General features: G+C 41.3%; 1 protein-coding gene across 11 annotated transcripts in view; it reads right to left on the bottom strand.

Annotated features, from left to right (window-relative positions):
* The window catches only part of RANBP17 (RAN binding protein 17), a 359,547-nt gene extending 341,240 nt beyond the window's left edge, over nucleotides 1-18,307 (bottom strand). For 6 of the 11 annotated variants that reach the window (XM_042233659.2, XM_042233663.2, XM_027979981.3 and 3 more), the window contains exons 1-2: nucleotides 11,774-16,890; nucleotides 3,009-3,155 (exon numbers count right to left, since the gene is read on the bottom strand). In XM_042233659.2, the coding sequence (XP_042089593.1) occupies nucleotides 3,009-3,155; nucleotides 11,774-11,809 (183 nt within the window). In that variant the 5' untranslated portion in view covers nucleotides 11,810-16,890. Of the gene's footprint in view, nucleotides 1-3,008; nucleotides 3,156-11,773; nucleotides 16,891-18,266 lie in introns of those variants that run through there. The other 5 variants (XM_042233660.1, XM_060400223.1, XM_042233661.1 and 2 more) reach the window with 2 other exon arrangements.
* Nucleotides 18,308-18,998: the final 691 nt, after the last annotated feature.

The raw sequence follows: 18,998 nt of genomic DNA, 5'->3' as shown, positions 1-18,998 counted from the left end.
TCAAAATCCTGTTCAGTTATTCACTATATCCCCAGCAATCTCTTGTAAAGACAGTGCTTTCTTTTTTATTCTTTAGACCAGAGGTCAGCAAACTAAGCCCTGTGGATCAAATCCTGTCTGTTCTTGCAAGGCCCATGAGCTATGAATGGTTTTTACCATTTTAAACAGTTGGCAAAAAATATAATAATAATATTAGTACTATTTCATGATATGTTAAAATTACATGAAATTTAAATTTCAATCCACAAACAAAATTCAATAGAACATAGGCACACTCACTCATTTACACACTGTCTATGTCTGCATTCAGACTACGCCAACAGAGGCAAACAGTTAGAACCGTATACGGCACTCGGTGCCTCCTGTTGCTGCTCAATGCACTATAAACTTCTAGATGTACTTACTAACTCTCACAGCATATAAAGTACCATGAGTGTCACCATGACATGACATGTACCTTTTATTATTACCAGCACATATCTGTCATGTCAAAACAAGAAAAGATAGGAGTAGACTTCAAATGTCTAACTTTTAAGGCACAGTGAAATGTGGATTATTTTGTTATTGAATTAGAGAGCAAAGCAATGTGCTTTTTATGCAATGGCACTATAGCTGTCCTAAAAGAATACAATATATGCTGACAATATCAGACTAGGTACTCCTGCCAATATGCCTAACTCACAGGGAATCAAGTCAGAAAAAGAAGAAAAATTTAAACAGAATATATGTAACACGGAAATTTCTCTACAAAATAATAAAGACTACAACCAAAGTTAGGTTTTGAAATGGCTTACTTGTTAGCCAAGTGAGAAAGGCCACTTACCAACAAAGAGTTAATTAAATCACCATTATTTTCAGTAGCCAAAGTAACACATGCAGAAAAAATGAATTTCAGACTACTTGCCTTTCAATGAGAATAAGGCCCGGACAGTTGAAAACAACAGAGCAACATCAAAATTCAATTTCAAACCAGGTGAAAGATTTGGAGGCTCTCCTTAGTTCTTTATGAGTTGACAGATGTTATCAACACGTACAGCTCATACTGTTACCAATATGATATGCTTATTCGAGAACCCAATGCTAAATTTGAAGCAACTAAAGAATTAATCTTCATGAAGACTCTGCATGAAACTACTGGGCAGAATATTTTCAAAGAAGCTGAGGAAATACTAATTTGTACAACCTAAAGTGGCTGCTAAAACGTGTCACAAGCAATGGTAAAAATATATGGAACAGAAGAGGCTTAGCTGGACAAATTTACAAAGCTTGTGAAAACGTAAGAGTCAAGAGTCTGGTTATTCATCTTATTATTCATCAGTAGTCACTTTGTAGTAAATATTTGAATCTATCATGTGTTAATGAATCAATGGTATTAACGGTGGATTTTAATTCACTTTCATGAACTCATCTTCAGTTCTGACAATTTCTATCGGAAACAGAAGCTTAGCCTGGCAGTGGTAAAGTCTTACCGTAATTTTCTTTTTTTTTTGGCTCAGGACTAAGACTGAAAATTTTCTGAATGAGAAGAACCATCTTAATCCACTATTGTTAAACATTAAATGGCTTTTGAAATTAGTTTTCGCTGCACACTTGATAAAAGTCTCTTAATGAATTCAACCTAACGTTACAAAATTGTATAAAAGGCAAACAGTGCTTAGTACTAATATGAAACTTAAAAATGTAATAAAGTCATTCCAATAACAACTAACACTGATTAAATCACAAATAATATCAAGCTGTTTTATACACTTTCCACACTGTCAAATGTTAAAACAAGTAGCCAAATCTCTATTCCTGAGTATATTTTTGGAGTTCAAACTATGTTTGAAACAGCACATTTTCTAGGCCTTGATGTAAGTGCAAAGGAAATTTCAAAATCCATTTAACTGAGCAATTCAGGCACCTTCACCTAACCTTCAACTGGAAGTGATTAATCTACAATATAATCACATCCTAAAAGGCAAATATCAAGAGAAATTTTAATGTAGTTTTATACATGCCATCTAAGTGATGAATATGCTTAATTAAAATCATATGCTCATAAACTGATATCAATACTTGGCAGTACCCATCTGTTGAAAAGACATTTTTAAAGATGAAATTTGTAAAATCTCTTTACAAATAAGTATTAACATATGGACATTTGCAATCAATGCTAATGACAGGAAATACCAACTCTGAACCTTAATTAAGCAAAATGTTATCCCTAAAAGAATAATTCAATTCTTTTCATCAGTAGACTTACACTACAGAAAACTGTACTCAATTATAATTATTTTAAATTTCATCAATAAAACTTCATGGAAATTTTTTTCTCTCTTCTGATAGGCATATTTACAAAATTCCTTGATTTTTCATCTTGGTCCACAAAGACTAAAATATTTACAATCTGGCCCTTTACAGAAAAAGGCTGCTTTTTTCCAACCTCTGCTCTACAACCTCTGACTGCAGTGCCTACCACATCGTTCCACAGCTCTTTATTTAAACGTCTACGCCTTCTCAGATAAACCATGAGTTACTTTAATGCATGTAGATAAAGCAAGTAGGTAGTACAGTGCCTGCTTTTACAATAAAATATCTGCTAAGTGATGCTGAATGAATGGCTATGAAACTCGATAAGACAGGAAGGCAAGAAGTAATCAGCATTCCTCTGAATCATTCCTTTACATTTCAGAGTTAATTACAATCTGCTTCTTCCACCTAGACTTTTTTAATTCCAACTTTTTAAAATATAACTTTTACCACTGATAGAAGGGGACCAAGAGGAATCAAGAAAGTATTTCGATTCATGCTATTTCTACCTCCTGGGGTCTTTCCTAAACATTCTTTCTAGGCATTCCAATTCTTTGCAGTCAAATAAACCACAGTAAAAAGACACGTGGTAATACGTATCAGTTAACCGACACTGCTAACCTACAGGCATTGATTAACACTGACACAACTGAGCGACTGAACTGAACTGATACCTACCGATCTTTCATTGTTAATTGCTATTATCAAATACTTACTGTTCCTTGTTCTAATAAAAGTTGACACTTGCTGAGACATTCTGGGCTGTCAATAAGTTCCAGGAGTGCTTTCTCAGCCTCTATTCTTTGTGTAAGATCAGTCCCTATGTAGAGATGAGTACACAATGCTTCCAATTCAGCCAAACTCTTGAGAAGAAAAAAAATTAGCATTTTACTTAGTGGAAAAAAAAAAAAGATAAATATGTTAATCACAGGAAATAAGAGATGCAAATATCATGCATGTACTCATCAAGTCAATAAATGCTTATTGAGTTACTTCCACTTACTAGGGGTTAGCATTGAACAAAAAAAAGCTCTCAATTATTTAAATTTAAATTGATAGTTCTGTGATGGAAAAGAAGTACAGAAAGAGGGGGACTTGCCTAATTAAAGGAGTTTAAAAAGGCATGCCTAAAGTGGTAACATCTACAGTGACCAGAAAGGACCAGTCATGTGAAACAGAAAACAGTCCAGACAAAGAACAGCATTTCCTGGGGTCCAGAATAGAGCACAATCATCTCAAGGCACTAAACGATCAGTATGACTGGTAAACGGACAGCAAGGAGGAGATGCCAAATGAAGGTAAAGAGATGAGTGAGGGGAACTACCAGGTGCAAGTTGCAGGCATTATGTCAATTTACATTCTTTTTCAGACTAACAATTTCAACAGCTCCATCTATATAAAAAGATACAAATACACCCTGGTGTAGGTCTTCTGAACTAGTGACTCACTGTGCTGCAGGTGAACTCTGGCATGATTCTCAGGAACTACGACTTAACCCCATGTTACTTATAGCCAGCGATCATACTGCAGATTCTATGTTATAGATACAAGGAATAATTCATTGCGCTTAGCATTAGAAAGAACACAAATAACAAATACTGGCAAAAACGTGGAGAAAAGGGAGCCCTCATACATTGCTGGTGGGAATGTAAAGTAGTGTAGCCACTTTGGTCACAGTAGGGAGGTTCCTCAAAAAACTAAAATAGAACCATACGACCCAGCAAAAACCAGGATATATATCCAAAAAACCTAAAAACACTAAATTGAAAAGCTACATGAACCACAACGTTCACAGCACGATTTACAACTGCCAAGATATGGAATAAACCCAAGTGTTCAAGAGCAGATGAATGAATCAAGAAGATGCGGTACACACACAAACACACCATCAGCTCAGTCACTCACTCACGCCTGACGCCTTGCGACCCCATGGACTGCAGCGCTCCACGATTCCCTGTCCATCACCAAATCCTGGAGCTTGCTCAAACTCATGTCCATTGAGTTGGTAATGCCACGCAACCATCTCATCCTCTGTCATCCCCTTCTCCTCCCGCCTTCAACCTTTCCCAGCATCAGGGTCTTTTCCAATGAGTCAGTTCTTTGCATGAGGTGGCCAAAGTATTGGAGTTTCAGCTTCAACAGCAGTCCTTCCAATGAATATTCAGGATTGATTTCCTTTAGGATGGACTGATTGGATTTCCTTGAAGTTCAAGGAACTCTCAAGAGTCTTCTCCAACACCACAGTTCAAAAGCATCAATTCTTCAGCACTCAGCTTTCTTTATAGTCCAACTCTTACATCCATACATGACTACTGGAAGAGCCATAGCTTTGACTAGATGGACCTTTGTTGGCAAAGTAATGTCTCTGCTTTTTAATGTGCTGTCTAGGTTGGTCATAACTTTCCTTCCAAGGAGTAAGTGTCTTTTAATTTCACAGCTGAAGTTACCATCTGCAGTGATTTTGGAGCCCCCAAAAATAAACACTGTCACTGTTTCCACTGTTTCCCCATCTATTTGCCATAAAGTGATGAGACTGGAAGCCATAATCTTAGTTGTCTGAATGCTGAGTTTTAAGTCAGATTTCTCACTCTCCTTTTTCACCTTCATCAAGAGGCTCTTTAGTTCTTCTTCGCTTTCTGCCATAAGGGTGGTGTCATCTGCATATCTGAGGTTACTGATACTTCTCCTGGCAAACTGATTCCAGCTTGTGCTTCATCCAGCCCAGCATTCTGCATGATGCACTCTGCATAGAAGTTAAATAAACAGGGTGACAGTACAGCCTTGACATATCCTTTCCTGATTTGGAACCAGTCTGTTGTTCCATGTCCAGTTCTGTTGCTTCTTGACCTGCATACAGATTTCTCAGGAGGCAGGTCAGGTGGTCTGGTGTTCCCATCTCTTTAAGAATTTTCCAGTTTGTTGTGATCCACAGAGTCAAAGGCGTTGGCGCAGTCAATAAAGCAGATGTTTTTTTGGAACTCTTACTTTTTTGATGATCCAAAGTACGTTGGCAATTTGATCTATGGTTCCTCTGCCTTTTCTAAATCCAGTTTGAACATCTGGAAGTTTACGGTTCACGTACTGCTGGAGCCTGGCTTGGAGAATTTTGAGCATTACTTTCCTAGCGTGTGAGATGAGTGCAATGATGCAGTAGTTTGAGCATTCTTTGGCATTACCTTTCTTTGAGATTGGAATGAAAACTGACCTTTTCCAGTCCTGGCCACTGCTGAGTTTTCCAAATTTGCTGGCAAATTGAGGGCAGCGTTTTCACAGCATCATCTTTTAGGATTTGAAATAGCTCAGCTGGAATTCCATCACCTACACTAGTTTTGATCATAGTGATGCTTCCTGAGGCCCACTTGACTTCACATTCCAAAATGTCTGGCTCCTGATGAGTGAACACACCATTGTAATTATCTGGGTCATAAAGATCTTTTTAATATAGTTCTTCTATGTATTCTTGCCACCTCTTTACTATCTTCTGCTTCTGTTAGGTCCATACCGTTTTGGTCCTTTATTGTACATATCTTTCCATGAAATATTCCCTTGGTATCTCTAATTTTCTTGAAGAGACCTCTACTCTTTCCCATTCTATTGTTTTCCTCTACTTCTTTGCACTGATCACCAAAGGCGGCTTTCTTATCTCTCCTTGCTAATCTCTGGAACTCTGCTTTCAAATGGATATATCTTTCCTTTTCTCCTTTGCCTTTAGCTTCTCTTTTTTTCTCAGCTATTTGTAAGGCCTCCTCAGACAACCAGTTTGCCTTTTTGCATTTCTTTTTCTTGGGGATGGTCTTGATCACTGCCTCCTGTACAATGTCACGAACCTCTGTCCATAGTTCTTCAGGCACTCTATCAGATCTAATCCCTGGAATTTTTCACTTCCACTGTATAATCGTATGGGATTTGATTTAGATCATACCTGAATGGTCTAGTGGTTTTCCCTACTTTCTTCAATTCAAGTCTGAATTTTGCAATAAGGAGTTCATGATCTGAGCCACAGTCAGCTCCTGGTCTTGTTTTTGCTGACTGTATAGAGCTTCTCCATCTTTGGCTACAAAGAATATAATCAGTCTGGTTTTGGTACTGACCATCTGGTGATGTCCATGTGTAGAGTCTTGGTGTTGGTGGAAGAGGGTGTTTGCTATGACCAGTGCATTCTCTTGGCAAAACTCTATTAGCCTTTGCCCTGCTTCATTTTGTATTCCAAAGCCAAACTTGCCTGTTATTCCAGGTATCTCTATCTTTTGCATTCCAGTCCCCTATAACTAAGAAGACAACCTTTTTGGGTGTGTTAGTTCTAGGTCTTGTAAGTCTTCATAGAACCATTCAACTTCAGCTTCTTCAGCATTACTGACTGGGGTACAGACTTGGATTACTGTGATATTGAATGGGTTGCCTTGGAAACAAACAGCTCATTCTGTCATTTTTGAGACTGCATCCAAGTACTGCATTTTGGACTCTTTTGTTGACTATGAGGGCTACTCCATTTCTCCTAAGGGACTCTTGCCCACAGTAGCAGATATAAAGATCATCTGAGATAAATTTGCCCATACCAGTCCACTTTAGTTCACTCATTCCTAAAATGTCGATGTTTACTCTCGCCATCATCTTCTGTTTGACTTCCAATTAACCATGATTCATGGACCTAACATTCCAGGTTCCTATGCAATACTGCTCTTTACAGCATTAGACTTTACTTCCGTCACCAGTCACATCCACAACTGGGTGCTGCTTTTGCTTTGGCTCCATCTCTCCATTCTTTCTGGAATTATTTTTCCACTCTTCTCCAGGAGCATACTGGGCACCTGCTGACCTGGGGACCATCTTTCAGTGGTATATCTTTTTGCCTTTTCATACTGTTCATGGGATTCTCAAGGCAAGAATACTGAAGTGGTTTGCCACACCAACAGAATATCTCAACCATAAAAAATAATGAAATTTTGCCATTTACAGCAACATGGATGGACTTGGGAGGCATTGAAAGTCACTCAGTTGTGTTCGACTCTTGGCGACCCCATGGACTATACAGTCCCTGGAATTCCCAGGCCAGAATACTGGAGTGGGTAGCCTTTCCCTTCTCCATGGGATCTTTCTAACCCAGGTATCGAACCCAAGTCTCCCATATTGCAGGCAGATTCTTTACCAGCTGAGCTACAAGGGAAGCCCAAGAACACTGGAATCAGTAGCCTATTCCCTCTCCAGCAGATCTTCCTGACCCAGAAATCAAACTGGGTCTCCTGCATTACAGGATTCTTTTACCAAATTGGGGGGCATTATGCTAAGTGAAATTAGTCAGAGGAGAGGAAGGAAAATAGTGAATGATATCACTTATATATGCAGAATCTAAAAAACACAACAAACTAGTTAATATAACAAAAAAGAAACAGATTCACAGATACAGAAAACAAACTTGTGGTTACCTGTGGAGGGAAGGTAGAAAGAGGCACTACAGGGCTTGGGGAGTGGGAGGTACAAACTACTGGGTAAGACAGGCTACGATATACTATAAAACAATATACTGTAATAACAAAGTTATTTTGTAATAACTTTAACATTTAAAAATTGTATAAAAATATAGATGAGGATAAACAAGTAAATTTTAAAAATAAAAAAGAACAATTCATTCTGTAATCATTCATTCATTTATAAATATAATCTCATCAGAAGATACAGGATATATGGATAAAATCTGAAAGAAAATTTTTTAAATGAGTTCAGTATTCCTCTCAGCTTTAGAGAATTTTTGCTCAAGGCATCTTACTGAAACTACTTCAGTTTGAACTTAGAGAATTATTCTTTGGAGGTCAAAAAAATTTGGCACAGATTTTAATATCAGGTAGGCATATGAAAGTAATGGGATAGTCAAAAGTAATGCCATTTTTTTATCCTTTCTGGCTTGAATTTTTATGTAGCAGTCTTACAGCTACACTAGTCTAAGCATTCCCTCAGATGCATATCCCTTTGCCAAATAAGAACAGAAGAGGGCTACAGAGGATGAGAAAGCGGAAGAGCGTCACCAACTCAGTGAACATGAGTTTGAGCAAATCCCAAGAGATGGTGAAGGCTAGAGAAGCCTGGCGCACTGCAGTCCGTGGGGTCACGGAGCCAGACACAACTTAGTGACTGAACAACAACAAACAGGAATACGTAAGAGACACTGAAACGGAACCTCCTCTAACTCCCTTTATTCCTTATAGTTCTCCTCCTTGTTTCTTTACAGAGTTTTCCACTTCTTTATCCAGGCTAGAGCGCAACATCCCAGACTAGATAATTTTTTGCTATAGTGAAAATAAAAGTACAAAAGAAAGGTTTCCAAAAGATAATTAAGATAAAGGACCTCAAATGAACCACATTTTAAACATTTCCTCTACCTGGATTGTCCCAACAAGCCCTAACAGTGCTACTACATACTGTTTATAACATTAAAATGTATAGAAAACGTATGGTTCATGAATACATATGAATTCTCATGTTTCCTCCAAGGGTAAGAAACATAAAATGAAAAGATCTACCATTTTCCCTCTTGTGACTCATGATCAACCTCAGAAGTATTTTTCTTCATCTAATAAATTTAAAGGGCTGAATTTTTGAGCTGATAATACCCAGAATAATTTAATTATAAACTGATCCTGCTATCATACATTCAACTATATATCAATAGGTCTAGACTCTGAAGTAGACTCTGAGTGTAAAAAAAAATGAAGCCAGAAATAGTGACAAAATCTAACTACTGAAAAACAAAAGCCAGCAATTACTGAGACTAATAACAGCATATACCTCATAGGTTTGCTGGGAGGATTAAATGAGCTAGGGCCACGTAACTTCTAGCACACTTTACACCCTATAAAGATTAATTGTTTATTACTAGTATTACCTAATAATAGTATTCCAATGGATGGAACTGTATCCTCCTAAAAGATATATCCAAGTCCTAACCCCCAATACTTTTGAAATATTTGTAAATGAAGTCTTTGTAAATCCTTAAATTAAGGATGGAGGGATGAGATCAAACCGAGGGATTTAGGGCAGGCTCTAAATCCAGTCATTCATAAAAGAGAGAGGGACATTTCAGGTGCAGAGACACAAGTAAATAGGCCTTAGGAAAGATGTGGCAACGACTGGGATGATATAGCTACAAACCAAGGACCACCAAGAACCGCAAGCAGCTATCAGAACTTAGGGGCAAAGTATGGCACAGTTTCTCCCTCAAGGGCTCCAAGAGGAGACCAATCCTGTCAACACATTAATTTTCGATTTCTGGCTTCCATACCTATAAAAGAATGAATTTTCATTTTTTTAACTCATCCAGTTTGTGGTAATTTGTCACAACAGCCCCAGGAAGCACAAACATTAATATTAATCAATTCAAGGATATCTAAGTAATATAGAAAAGTTCTGGAATTTTGTCCTTTTTGCTATATTGATTTAGAGAACTCCAACACAGACTTGTTTACATCAACAATGTTATCAATGACCCTTTTTTCCCCAAATGTCTTTCAAATTATTAACCATTGAAGGGCACTGTAAGATAAAAAGGTAAAGATTTGAACTTTCTCCTAAGACTGAAACAAAGGGAAAAAAAAAAACCAAGTTATTCTTTCTCTGTAATGATAACAATTAAATAAATGCCTGGCATATGAAATCATTTTTAGAGAAAGGGATGTTGCTGCTGCTGCTAACTTGCTTCAGTCGTGTCCAACTCTGTGCGACCCCATAGACGGCAGCCCACCAGGCTCCCCTGTCCCTAGGATTCTCCAGGCAAGAACACTGGAGTGGGCTGCCATTTCCTTCTCCAATGCAGGAAAGTGAAAAGTGAACATACACAAAAATCCTTACCCTGTTGGAAAAGCATTATGTGAACATTTCATAGAGTTAAACTCATAATGTGATGATTGCTGAGCAACTAAGCAATCTTCTGAATAGCATTTGATTTCACAGGGATTCTGTCTATAAAGAGAGACTTGACTTCTCACGGTGAACTGATAAACTGCATCTCAGTTTTACAGTGATGTCTGAGAATAGGGTTAACATAAGCATGCCTCAGAGAAATGGATCGCTTCTCAATGTGTTGACAAACTGGGTTTGAGTTATTAAATTTTCTTCTGGGCTTCTTATCAACATTAGAAGCCCATATAAATAAATAACAAGTAGCACTGGACATCACCTAACTCCCATAGATTTATTTACTATCAAACATTCAAGGACAGTACCCAATTTCCATAGCCTAGGAGACAATATAATCCTGCCTACAGTCTAAACAAGGATCTTCCAAGTTATTCTGGACTCATTTCTGCCCTTTGTACCTGACATACTTCTTTCTATACAGTAACCCTCATCGTGTATCTATCAATAGGTAAAAAAAGCAAGACCAAAAAAAGAGTATATATTACATGATTCTATAATAAAAGAAAGCAGATCAGTGGTTTCAGGCTGGGGATGGAGGAGAGAATGGGAAGATAGGGAAGGATAGGGAAGCAGCAAGGGGGGATTAAGCAAGGGGGGATTAAGCAAGGGGGCATAAGGAAACTTGGGGGGTGATAGATATGTTCATTATCTTAATTTCAGTGATGGTTTCACAGTTATACACTATGTCAAAATTCATCCACTATGTGTGGTTTATTATTTGTCAATTAAACTTCAGGAAGGAGAAGGAAACGGTATTCTTGCCTGGGAAATCCCATGGACAGAGAAGCCTATGAGTTACAGTCCACGGAGTCACAAAAGAGCTGGACACAGCTTAGCCACTAAACAATAACAAGAGAACCTCAAGAGAGCTGAAAAAAATGAAGGGTTTTTTCTTTTGTTCTAGAGAAAAATGTTCCCTCATAATAAAACAATAAATTGATGAACTACAAAAATCCCACCTCAATTAAATTTAAATTCTTTTCAATTACTTCCCTGTATCTTTCCTGCCTTCTGGAATTAAACCTCTTAGCTGCCATTAATAAAGTGCCTTTATCTCACAATTACTCATTTCCCACAAACTCTTTGTTTTTCCCTCCCTTTATTAACTTTTCCTGAGCACCCGAAGGCTTATTTCTGGGCCTCTTAGAACTTCTCCTTCTAAATGAATTGGATCATATTTGTTTTAGTGATTTATAGTTTACAGAAGTATTTCCATCTTCTACTTTCTAGAAGTAGAAAAGTAGACTCCTGTAAATTACATATTTTAGCATATCCATTTTACAGACCGAAAAAAAGAACTCTGAGGCTGAGCAATCAAATACGTGTGTGTGTGTGTGTGTGTTTGCATGTGTGTATATACACACACATAGCTCAAATAGAGCAAATGGTCAATTCTGAGTCACATACAAATCTATAGACCCCAACCACATGTTGTCTCAACACCCTGCCACCTTACCACCTTTTACAGTTCGGTTTAGTTGTTTAGTCGTGTCCAACTCTTCACAACCCCATGGACCACAAGATTCCAGCCCTCCCTGTCCATCACCAACTCCCGGAGTTTACCCAAACTCACATCTATTGAGTCAGTGATGCCATCCAACCATCTCATCCTCTGTCATCCCCTTCTCCTCCTGCCTTCAATCTTTCCCAGCATCAGGGTCTTTTCAAAGGAGTCTGCTCTTCGCATCAGGTGGCCAAAGTATTGGAGTTTCAGCTTCAACAGCAGTCCTTCCAATGAACACTCAGGACTGATCTCCTTTAGGCTGGACTGGCTGGATCTCCTTGCAGTCCAAGGGACTCTCAAGAGTCTTCTCCAACACCACAGTTCAAAAGCATCAATTCTTCGGCACTCAGCTTTCTTTATAGTCCAACTCTCATATCCATACATGACCACTGGAAAAACCATAGCCTTGATGAGATGAACCTTTGTTGGCAAAGTAATGTCTCTGCTTTTTAATATGCTGTCTAGGTTGGTCATAACTTTCCTTCCAAGGAGTAAGCGTCTTTTAATTTCACGGCTGCAGCCACCATCTGCAGTGGCCACAGGACTGGAAAAGGTGAATTTTCATTCCAATCCCAAAGAAAGGCAATGCCAAAGAATGCTCAAACTACCCCACAATTGCACTCATCTCACACGCTAGTAAAGTAATGCTCAAAATTCTCCAAGCCAGGCTTCAGCAATACGTGAACCGTGAACTTCCAGATGTTCAAGCTGGTTTCAGAAAAGGCAGAGGAACCAGAGATCAAATTGCCAACATCTGCTGGATCATCGAAAAAGTAAAAACAGAAAAACATCTACTTCTGCTTTACTGACTATGCCAAAGCCTTTGTCTGTGTCGATCACAACAAACTGTGGAAAATTCTGAAAGAGATGGGAATACCAGACCACCTGACCTGCCTCTTGAGAAATCTGTATGCAAGTCAGGAAGCAACAGTTAGAACTGGACATGGAATAACAGACTGGATCCAAATAGGAAAAGGAGTACCTCAAGGCTGTATATTGTCACCCTGCTTATTTAACTTATATGCAGAGTACATCATGAGAAACGCTGAGCTGGATGAAGCATAAGCTGGAATCAAGATTGCTGGAAGAAATCCCAATAACCTCAGATATGCAGATGACACCACCCTTATGGCAGCAAGTGAAGAAGAACTAAAGAGCCTCTTGATGACAGTGAAAGAGGAAAGTGAAAAAGTTGGCTTAAAGCTCATCATTCAGAAAACTAAGATCGTGGCATCTGGTCCCATACTTCATGGCAAATAGATGGGGAAACAGTGGCTGACCTTTTACCTTAGTCATCATCAACCTGCAGATGATATCCTAGTCCATACTTTCAACCTTGTCTGTTCACCATCTTTATATTTACCTATAAATTTCTTCTTCTTGGAAATCCAGGAAGATGTTGAAAACAGCCCCAACATGTCAGAAACTGAATTGAACATATTTCCCACAGATTTTCACATTAAGAGTCCCTTTGTTTCAGAGGTGTAGAACAGAATTTAGATTTACAATTTTAATGTTATCTTTTGCTTTTCCTTCTCCTTAGTCCCTCCTATATAGTTAAGAGTTTGGTCTTGCCCAGAGAAAAGTCTTGCCTTTGCCCTCAGATTCTGGGAGGTAATCTATGTTTAGGATAGGAATGTTTTTGTTAAGACTGGGGGGCAGGGGCAGTAGGCCACACCCCACAGTCTTAAATTGGCGGCTGACCACACCAAAAATACCAAAAGTGTTTTAGGGTGGGGACTTTTTTTTCCTTTTTATTTATCTTTGGCTATGCTGTGTTTTCATTGATGTGTGGGCTTCCTCTAGCTGCAGAGAGCAGGGGTTACTTTGTTGCAGCATGCAGGCTTCTCACTGCAGCGGCTTCTCTTGTTGCAAACACAGGCTCTAGGAGGAGGCAGCTTCAGTAGGTATAGCGCCTGGCCTTCAGCAGTTGTGGCACATGGCCTTAGTAGTTGCAGTTCCCGGGCTCTTGTGTACCAGCTCAATAGCTGTGGCACACTGGCTTAGCTGATCCATCACTTAGCAGGGATCCAACCTGCATCTCCTGCACTGGCAGGCAGGTTCTTTACCACTCAGCCACCAGCCCCAGGCTGGGGACTTTAGATAGCATGGTCCCATTTGACCTAAACGCTCAGGTCAATCATGTGGCACCCAACCAATCACAACTACAAAAAGAAGCCCCAACAAAAATTCCAGAACTCAAAGCTCAGGCCATGCTTCCCTGGTCTGCAATACTCGGTGCTTACTGCCACACCTATATGATGGGAGAGTAACATGCCCTGAGGACCAAACAGCTTTGCTTCAGAATGCTCCCAGATTCTGCCCTATGCACCTCTCTTCCAATCAATTTAGTACGTGTACTTTCCCAATAATAAACTTGGGTATGATAGCTTTCAGTGAATGATGTGAGTCCTTCTGTTAAACCTGAGAATGGCACTGACTCCCAAATACGCGAGTGGCGTCAGTAGTGAGGGTAGTCTTGCAAACTGTGCCCTCAAACATTGCAGTTTAGCTAATGCCAAGTGTATAACAACTCATCATAAAGTCCTACCAATTCCTTTAAAATAAAGACTCATACTCAACACCTCTGCATAATATTCACAGACAGTAGACCAACAGAGCAGTATTTTACAACTGTGGCCTACAGTGCCCTGGATTTCTTTAGGGGTTTCTTCTGGAATCATTGTGGAAGCCTGGAATTTGTCCAACTATTTAAAAAGTCACTATTATTAAAGTGACCTCAAGCAAATTATCTAGCCTTTCTAAACCTCACTTTTGAAACTGCAGGTTTCAAAACCACCTTTCAAAATAACTGTGAAGATTAAGAGAGAAAGGACAAGAGAAAGCTTGATCTAGCTCCTGGCAAATAGCAGGTCAACACAAACTGTAAATAGTTTCTTCAGTTAACTATAAAACACCACACTGGTCTTTTGTCTCTAGTTTCACCCATTCAACTCCACAACCCCAGGACCATCTTTGCCAAACCCCTTTCTCCTCATGATTCTAACTGTTAATAATATCTAGATCAAATCAGGTACAGTATCCTGGCTGGGTATTAAGAAGCATGACTATAGTCCCAGGTTCTGGGAAGCTAAAAAGATCAACTAACTGCATCTCCTAAAGTTTTCCTAATGTTACCTCTTAATTCTTTCCAAGATTCCTCTGTGAAATCTAAAGTGCCGACCTCTTCCTTGATCCCAGAAACCTCTTTCCTCTCTTCCTTGCCCACTAACCTGGACTGTCTCCTCTAAGACAATCCAGATTCATTTCTTCCTTTGGGACAGAGTATCCTAACTCACAACTTCCTAATCAGAATGCACGTGCCTTGAATAGATTATAGGAATGTCTAAGATATTGATCCCCTTGCCCTTCAGGCAGCCAGGCTTTTAGTTATGAGTAGTTTATGTCAATGGACCACCCAATTACCATTCTTTATGTATGCCATAATTTGAAAAAGATTGTGAAGTAGTAACCTAATCTCACCTTACACAAATCCACTTGCGCCAAAATGGCATGTTTTACCAACTACCTGTTTGTGTAGATGACTGCAAGATATTGGCATGAAAGAATATGGAATTATTAATTACTAGTGTTACTCTAGTTCTGTAGCCTTGGGCAAGTCACAATTGTTCTAAGACTCAGTGTCTTCAGGAATAAAATGTACGCATGCACATACAGTAGGGGGACTGGTTCCAGGCCACCCTGCAGATAACCAACCCCAAAGATGCTCATTCCTTATATAAAATGGCACAGTATTTGCATATAACCTCTGTCAATTTAAATCATCTCATAATACATTTAATACCTAACAGACATGTGTGTGTGCTCAGCTGCTCAGTCACGTCCCACTCTTTGCGACCCTACAGACTATAGCCCGCCAGGCACCTCTATCCATGGGATTTTCTTTTTTTTTTTTTTTTAAATTTTGAATTTTTATTTTTACTTTATTTTGCTTTACAATACTGTATTGGTTTTGCCATACACTGACATGAATCCACCACAGGTGTACATGAGTTCCCAATCCTGAACCCGCTTCCCACCTCCTACCCCGTATCATCTCTCTGGATCATCCCCATGCACCAGCCCCAAGCATCCTGTATCCTGTATCGAACATAGACTGGCGATTCATTTCTTACATGGTAGTACACATGTTTCAATGCCATTCTCCCAAATCATCCCACCCTCTCCCTCTCCCACAGAGTATCCATGGGATTTTCCAAGAACGACTACTAGAGTAGGTTGCCATTTCCTCCTCCATGGTACCTTCCCCACCAAGGGACTGAACCCAGTGTCTCCTGCAGCTCCTGGGTTGGCAGGCAGATTCTTTACCACTGCGCCACCTGGGAGCCCATACCTAATACAATATAAATGCTATATAAATAGCTGTAAATTCAATATAAATGATATGTAAATAGTTGCCAGGGTGTGGCAAATTCAAGTTTTTTTAAACTTTCTGGAATTTTTTCTTTAATATGTTTAATCCACAGTTGGCTGAATCCACTGATGCAAAACTCACAGATACAACAAGCCAACTGTATACATACACCTCTCAAGCTAGTACGATTCAAAATCTAGACGCGTGGAAAAATTCCAAATGCTAGGTGCCAGTTATCATTAGTAATAAATGTTCCTTGAGTTAACTGGGTAACAGTATGATCCACAGACTGAAAACAATTCAAACTGAAAAGGTTCAGAGCTTTTTTCAGGCCCCTCAGACCGTCAGGTCTTTCATTTGTCCAACTTCACTTTTAAGCTGCCCAGAGCTGCTGTGAGATAGAGTCCGAAGAAACCAATTTGGGTAGTTCTGGTATTAGGAGCTCATTTTTCCACCACTCCCCAAAGTATGAAGAAATCTTCCAGACTGGGTGATTTACTATTATGCATATCTTTCCAATTCTGAAACTGTTCCAAACTTCCACCCTAGTTTTTAATTGCCCTCAAGATTTACACCTGAACTATGAACAACTGTTTATCTATTTACAATCCCAAAGCCCTCCCTGTGAGATTCTGCCAGTGAAGATTTCCCGAAGGGCATTTTTACTAAAGTGGTAATAAATAACATTATTTTGACCTGGAGACCCTTAGCAATGGCGAGGAATCAAAACAATGCGTCAGGCTTACTATCTCCTGAGCTGTCAATTACCTGATAGGAGAGTGGATGGTGAAAAGAAAGGACCCTTTGGAAGAATCAATAATTAGGTAATGAATCATTGTAGTCTCAGGGGGCCCAAAGAAGTCTACAAAGGGTTGGGACACTTAGATACACTTATCACCATGTTATGAAATTGCCTATCTCTCCAAGGTCATCTCCTGCCTCCACAGCCTCCCCTCCTCCCTTCCCTTTCATATGAACCTAAGCTCCAGTCCACTGAACTATCCCAGTGTGCCATGTTCTTCCACAATTCTTTGACTTGACTCACATTGTCCTTTTGCCTCTATCCTTCCCTTTCTCTTTGCTCGGCGAAACTCCTACAGTTCTTTCAAGATCCACTAGACTGCAAGTTCCCTGACTATACAAATCATAAAGTTTTGAGAGAGTTTTATCTTAAGTACCTAGCAAAGTAGGAATTCAATTAATAAGTGGATGAACGGAAGCTCAAAAAAGCTTGCCCGACAAGCACAGCACCTCTGCCTCACTGCTTCCCGACACACACACAGAGTTGACTGCCCCTTTCAATATTCCCATGATATCCTGTGATTAATTCTATCAAATCATTTTTCACATTTACTGTAATTATCTGTGAATTTCATGAGGGCAAGGATGCTAATAAGATGATGTAATTCTTTATCCCAGAACTCTACACAGTGCTTGAGACCCGGGGGCAGGGGGGGAGACGGGGTGGATGCCGAGGAGGCTCTACAATGTTTGTTGAATAAATGACTGGATACATATGCCAAACCGCCCGAGAAGATCTGAATATTTGAGCCTTCCTCCAGCCCGCATCCCATCCTGACCGTTTCTGCGCTCCCAGTGCGCGTCCTGCCCCGGTTTCCTCCTCCAATGAGGCTGCTGCAGAGCCCTCCTTCGCCACTCCCCACAAACAGAGCCCCTGCCGGCTCTGGCCAATTCAAGTCCAACTGCAGAGCCGCTCCTGCGGCGGACGCAGGCCCCTCTCGAGCTCCCTCCGAACTGTGTGGAGGCTGACGATGGAGCCGCGGCCGGAGACGCGGCGGGAAAGCTGGCCCGGTACTGCCGGGCTCCCACCTGCTCTGGCGCCGCCGAACCTCGGTGCGCCCGGGCGGCGGCACCCGGGAGGGCGGGCTCCCGCGCGGCCGGTCCTCGGCATCCGCACCTCTCTCGAGGGGCTACCTCCAGCCTAGCCCCTGCCCCTCCAGCCTCCATCCCCGAGCTCGGGCCGCCCCTTCCTCGGGCCCGGGCCTGGGGTGGGCAGCCCAGACCAGCGCCTGATCCCTGGCCAGGAACCGGGACTAGGGCTCCGACGCACCGGCCGGCGGCTCCGCGGCCTCCGTCGCCGGACTCGGCCCTCAGTCTCCAGACCCCAGCGTCCCGCCGGCTTCCCGGGGCGGCGGGGCGGGGATCCACGGCGCAGAGCGCACTGACCTGGAAGTGCAGCGCCATCTTCCCGGGAGGCGGCGCCGGTCAGCGCCCCGAGCGCCCGAGGGCGGGGAGCGTAGGCGGGCGCCACCGGAGCCCCAGCCGGCCGCCGGGTCCCTGCGCCGCTCGCTCGTCGCTTCAGCCTCGCGAGTGCGGCGCTCGAAGCTCCGGACGGGGCGGGGCCGGCGGGGCGGGGCGGGGCCGGCGGGGCGGGGCGGGGCGAGCGCGGGCGGGCGGGCCCGACGGGGCGGGGACCGGGGGCCCGGAATCTAAACGCCCCCTCCCCCACCGCGCTCACGTTCCAACGGCCGCTGCCTCAGGTGGGTGGTGATGTCAGACCTCTGCCTCTGGACGCAGCGCCCCCCAGCGCAACTGCCGGCCGAGGGTCCCGACTACATCTCCCACAGACTCTCTTTGAGCCGTATCTCCTGGAGCGCATCTATTACCTACGGCTTCGGACTCCCCCATTTCCACAAGCTGTAGAAAGACAAGACATTTTCTTATCTCCTAACACTCACTTATTAATTGACTCCTACAGGTCAACTGCTGTCCTTGGTTCCTGACTCCCAGAACCCAGGTTTCAGGGTTTTTTAACTTTTGGTTAAAATTAAACTGACAGTATCTATATGTTGTCAAGTTGTAAAATTCTAGTTCACTTACTTGTGGTCTATATTTCGTTTAACATGAACTTGCATTTTACACTAAATGCTGCTGCTGCTAAGTCGCTTCAGTCGTGTC

This window comes from Ovis aries, chromosome 16, assembly GCF_016772045.2.
Source record: "Ovis aries strain OAR_USU_Benz2616 breed Rambouillet chromosome 16, ARS-UI_Ramb_v3.0, whole genome shotgun sequence".
Classification (NCBI taxonomy): Eukaryota; Metazoa; Chordata; class Mammalia; order Artiodactyla; family Bovidae; genus Ovis; species Ovis aries.
Note: the sequence above shows the minus strand (reverse complement) of the source record. Positions and strands in the feature narration are given on the sequence as shown.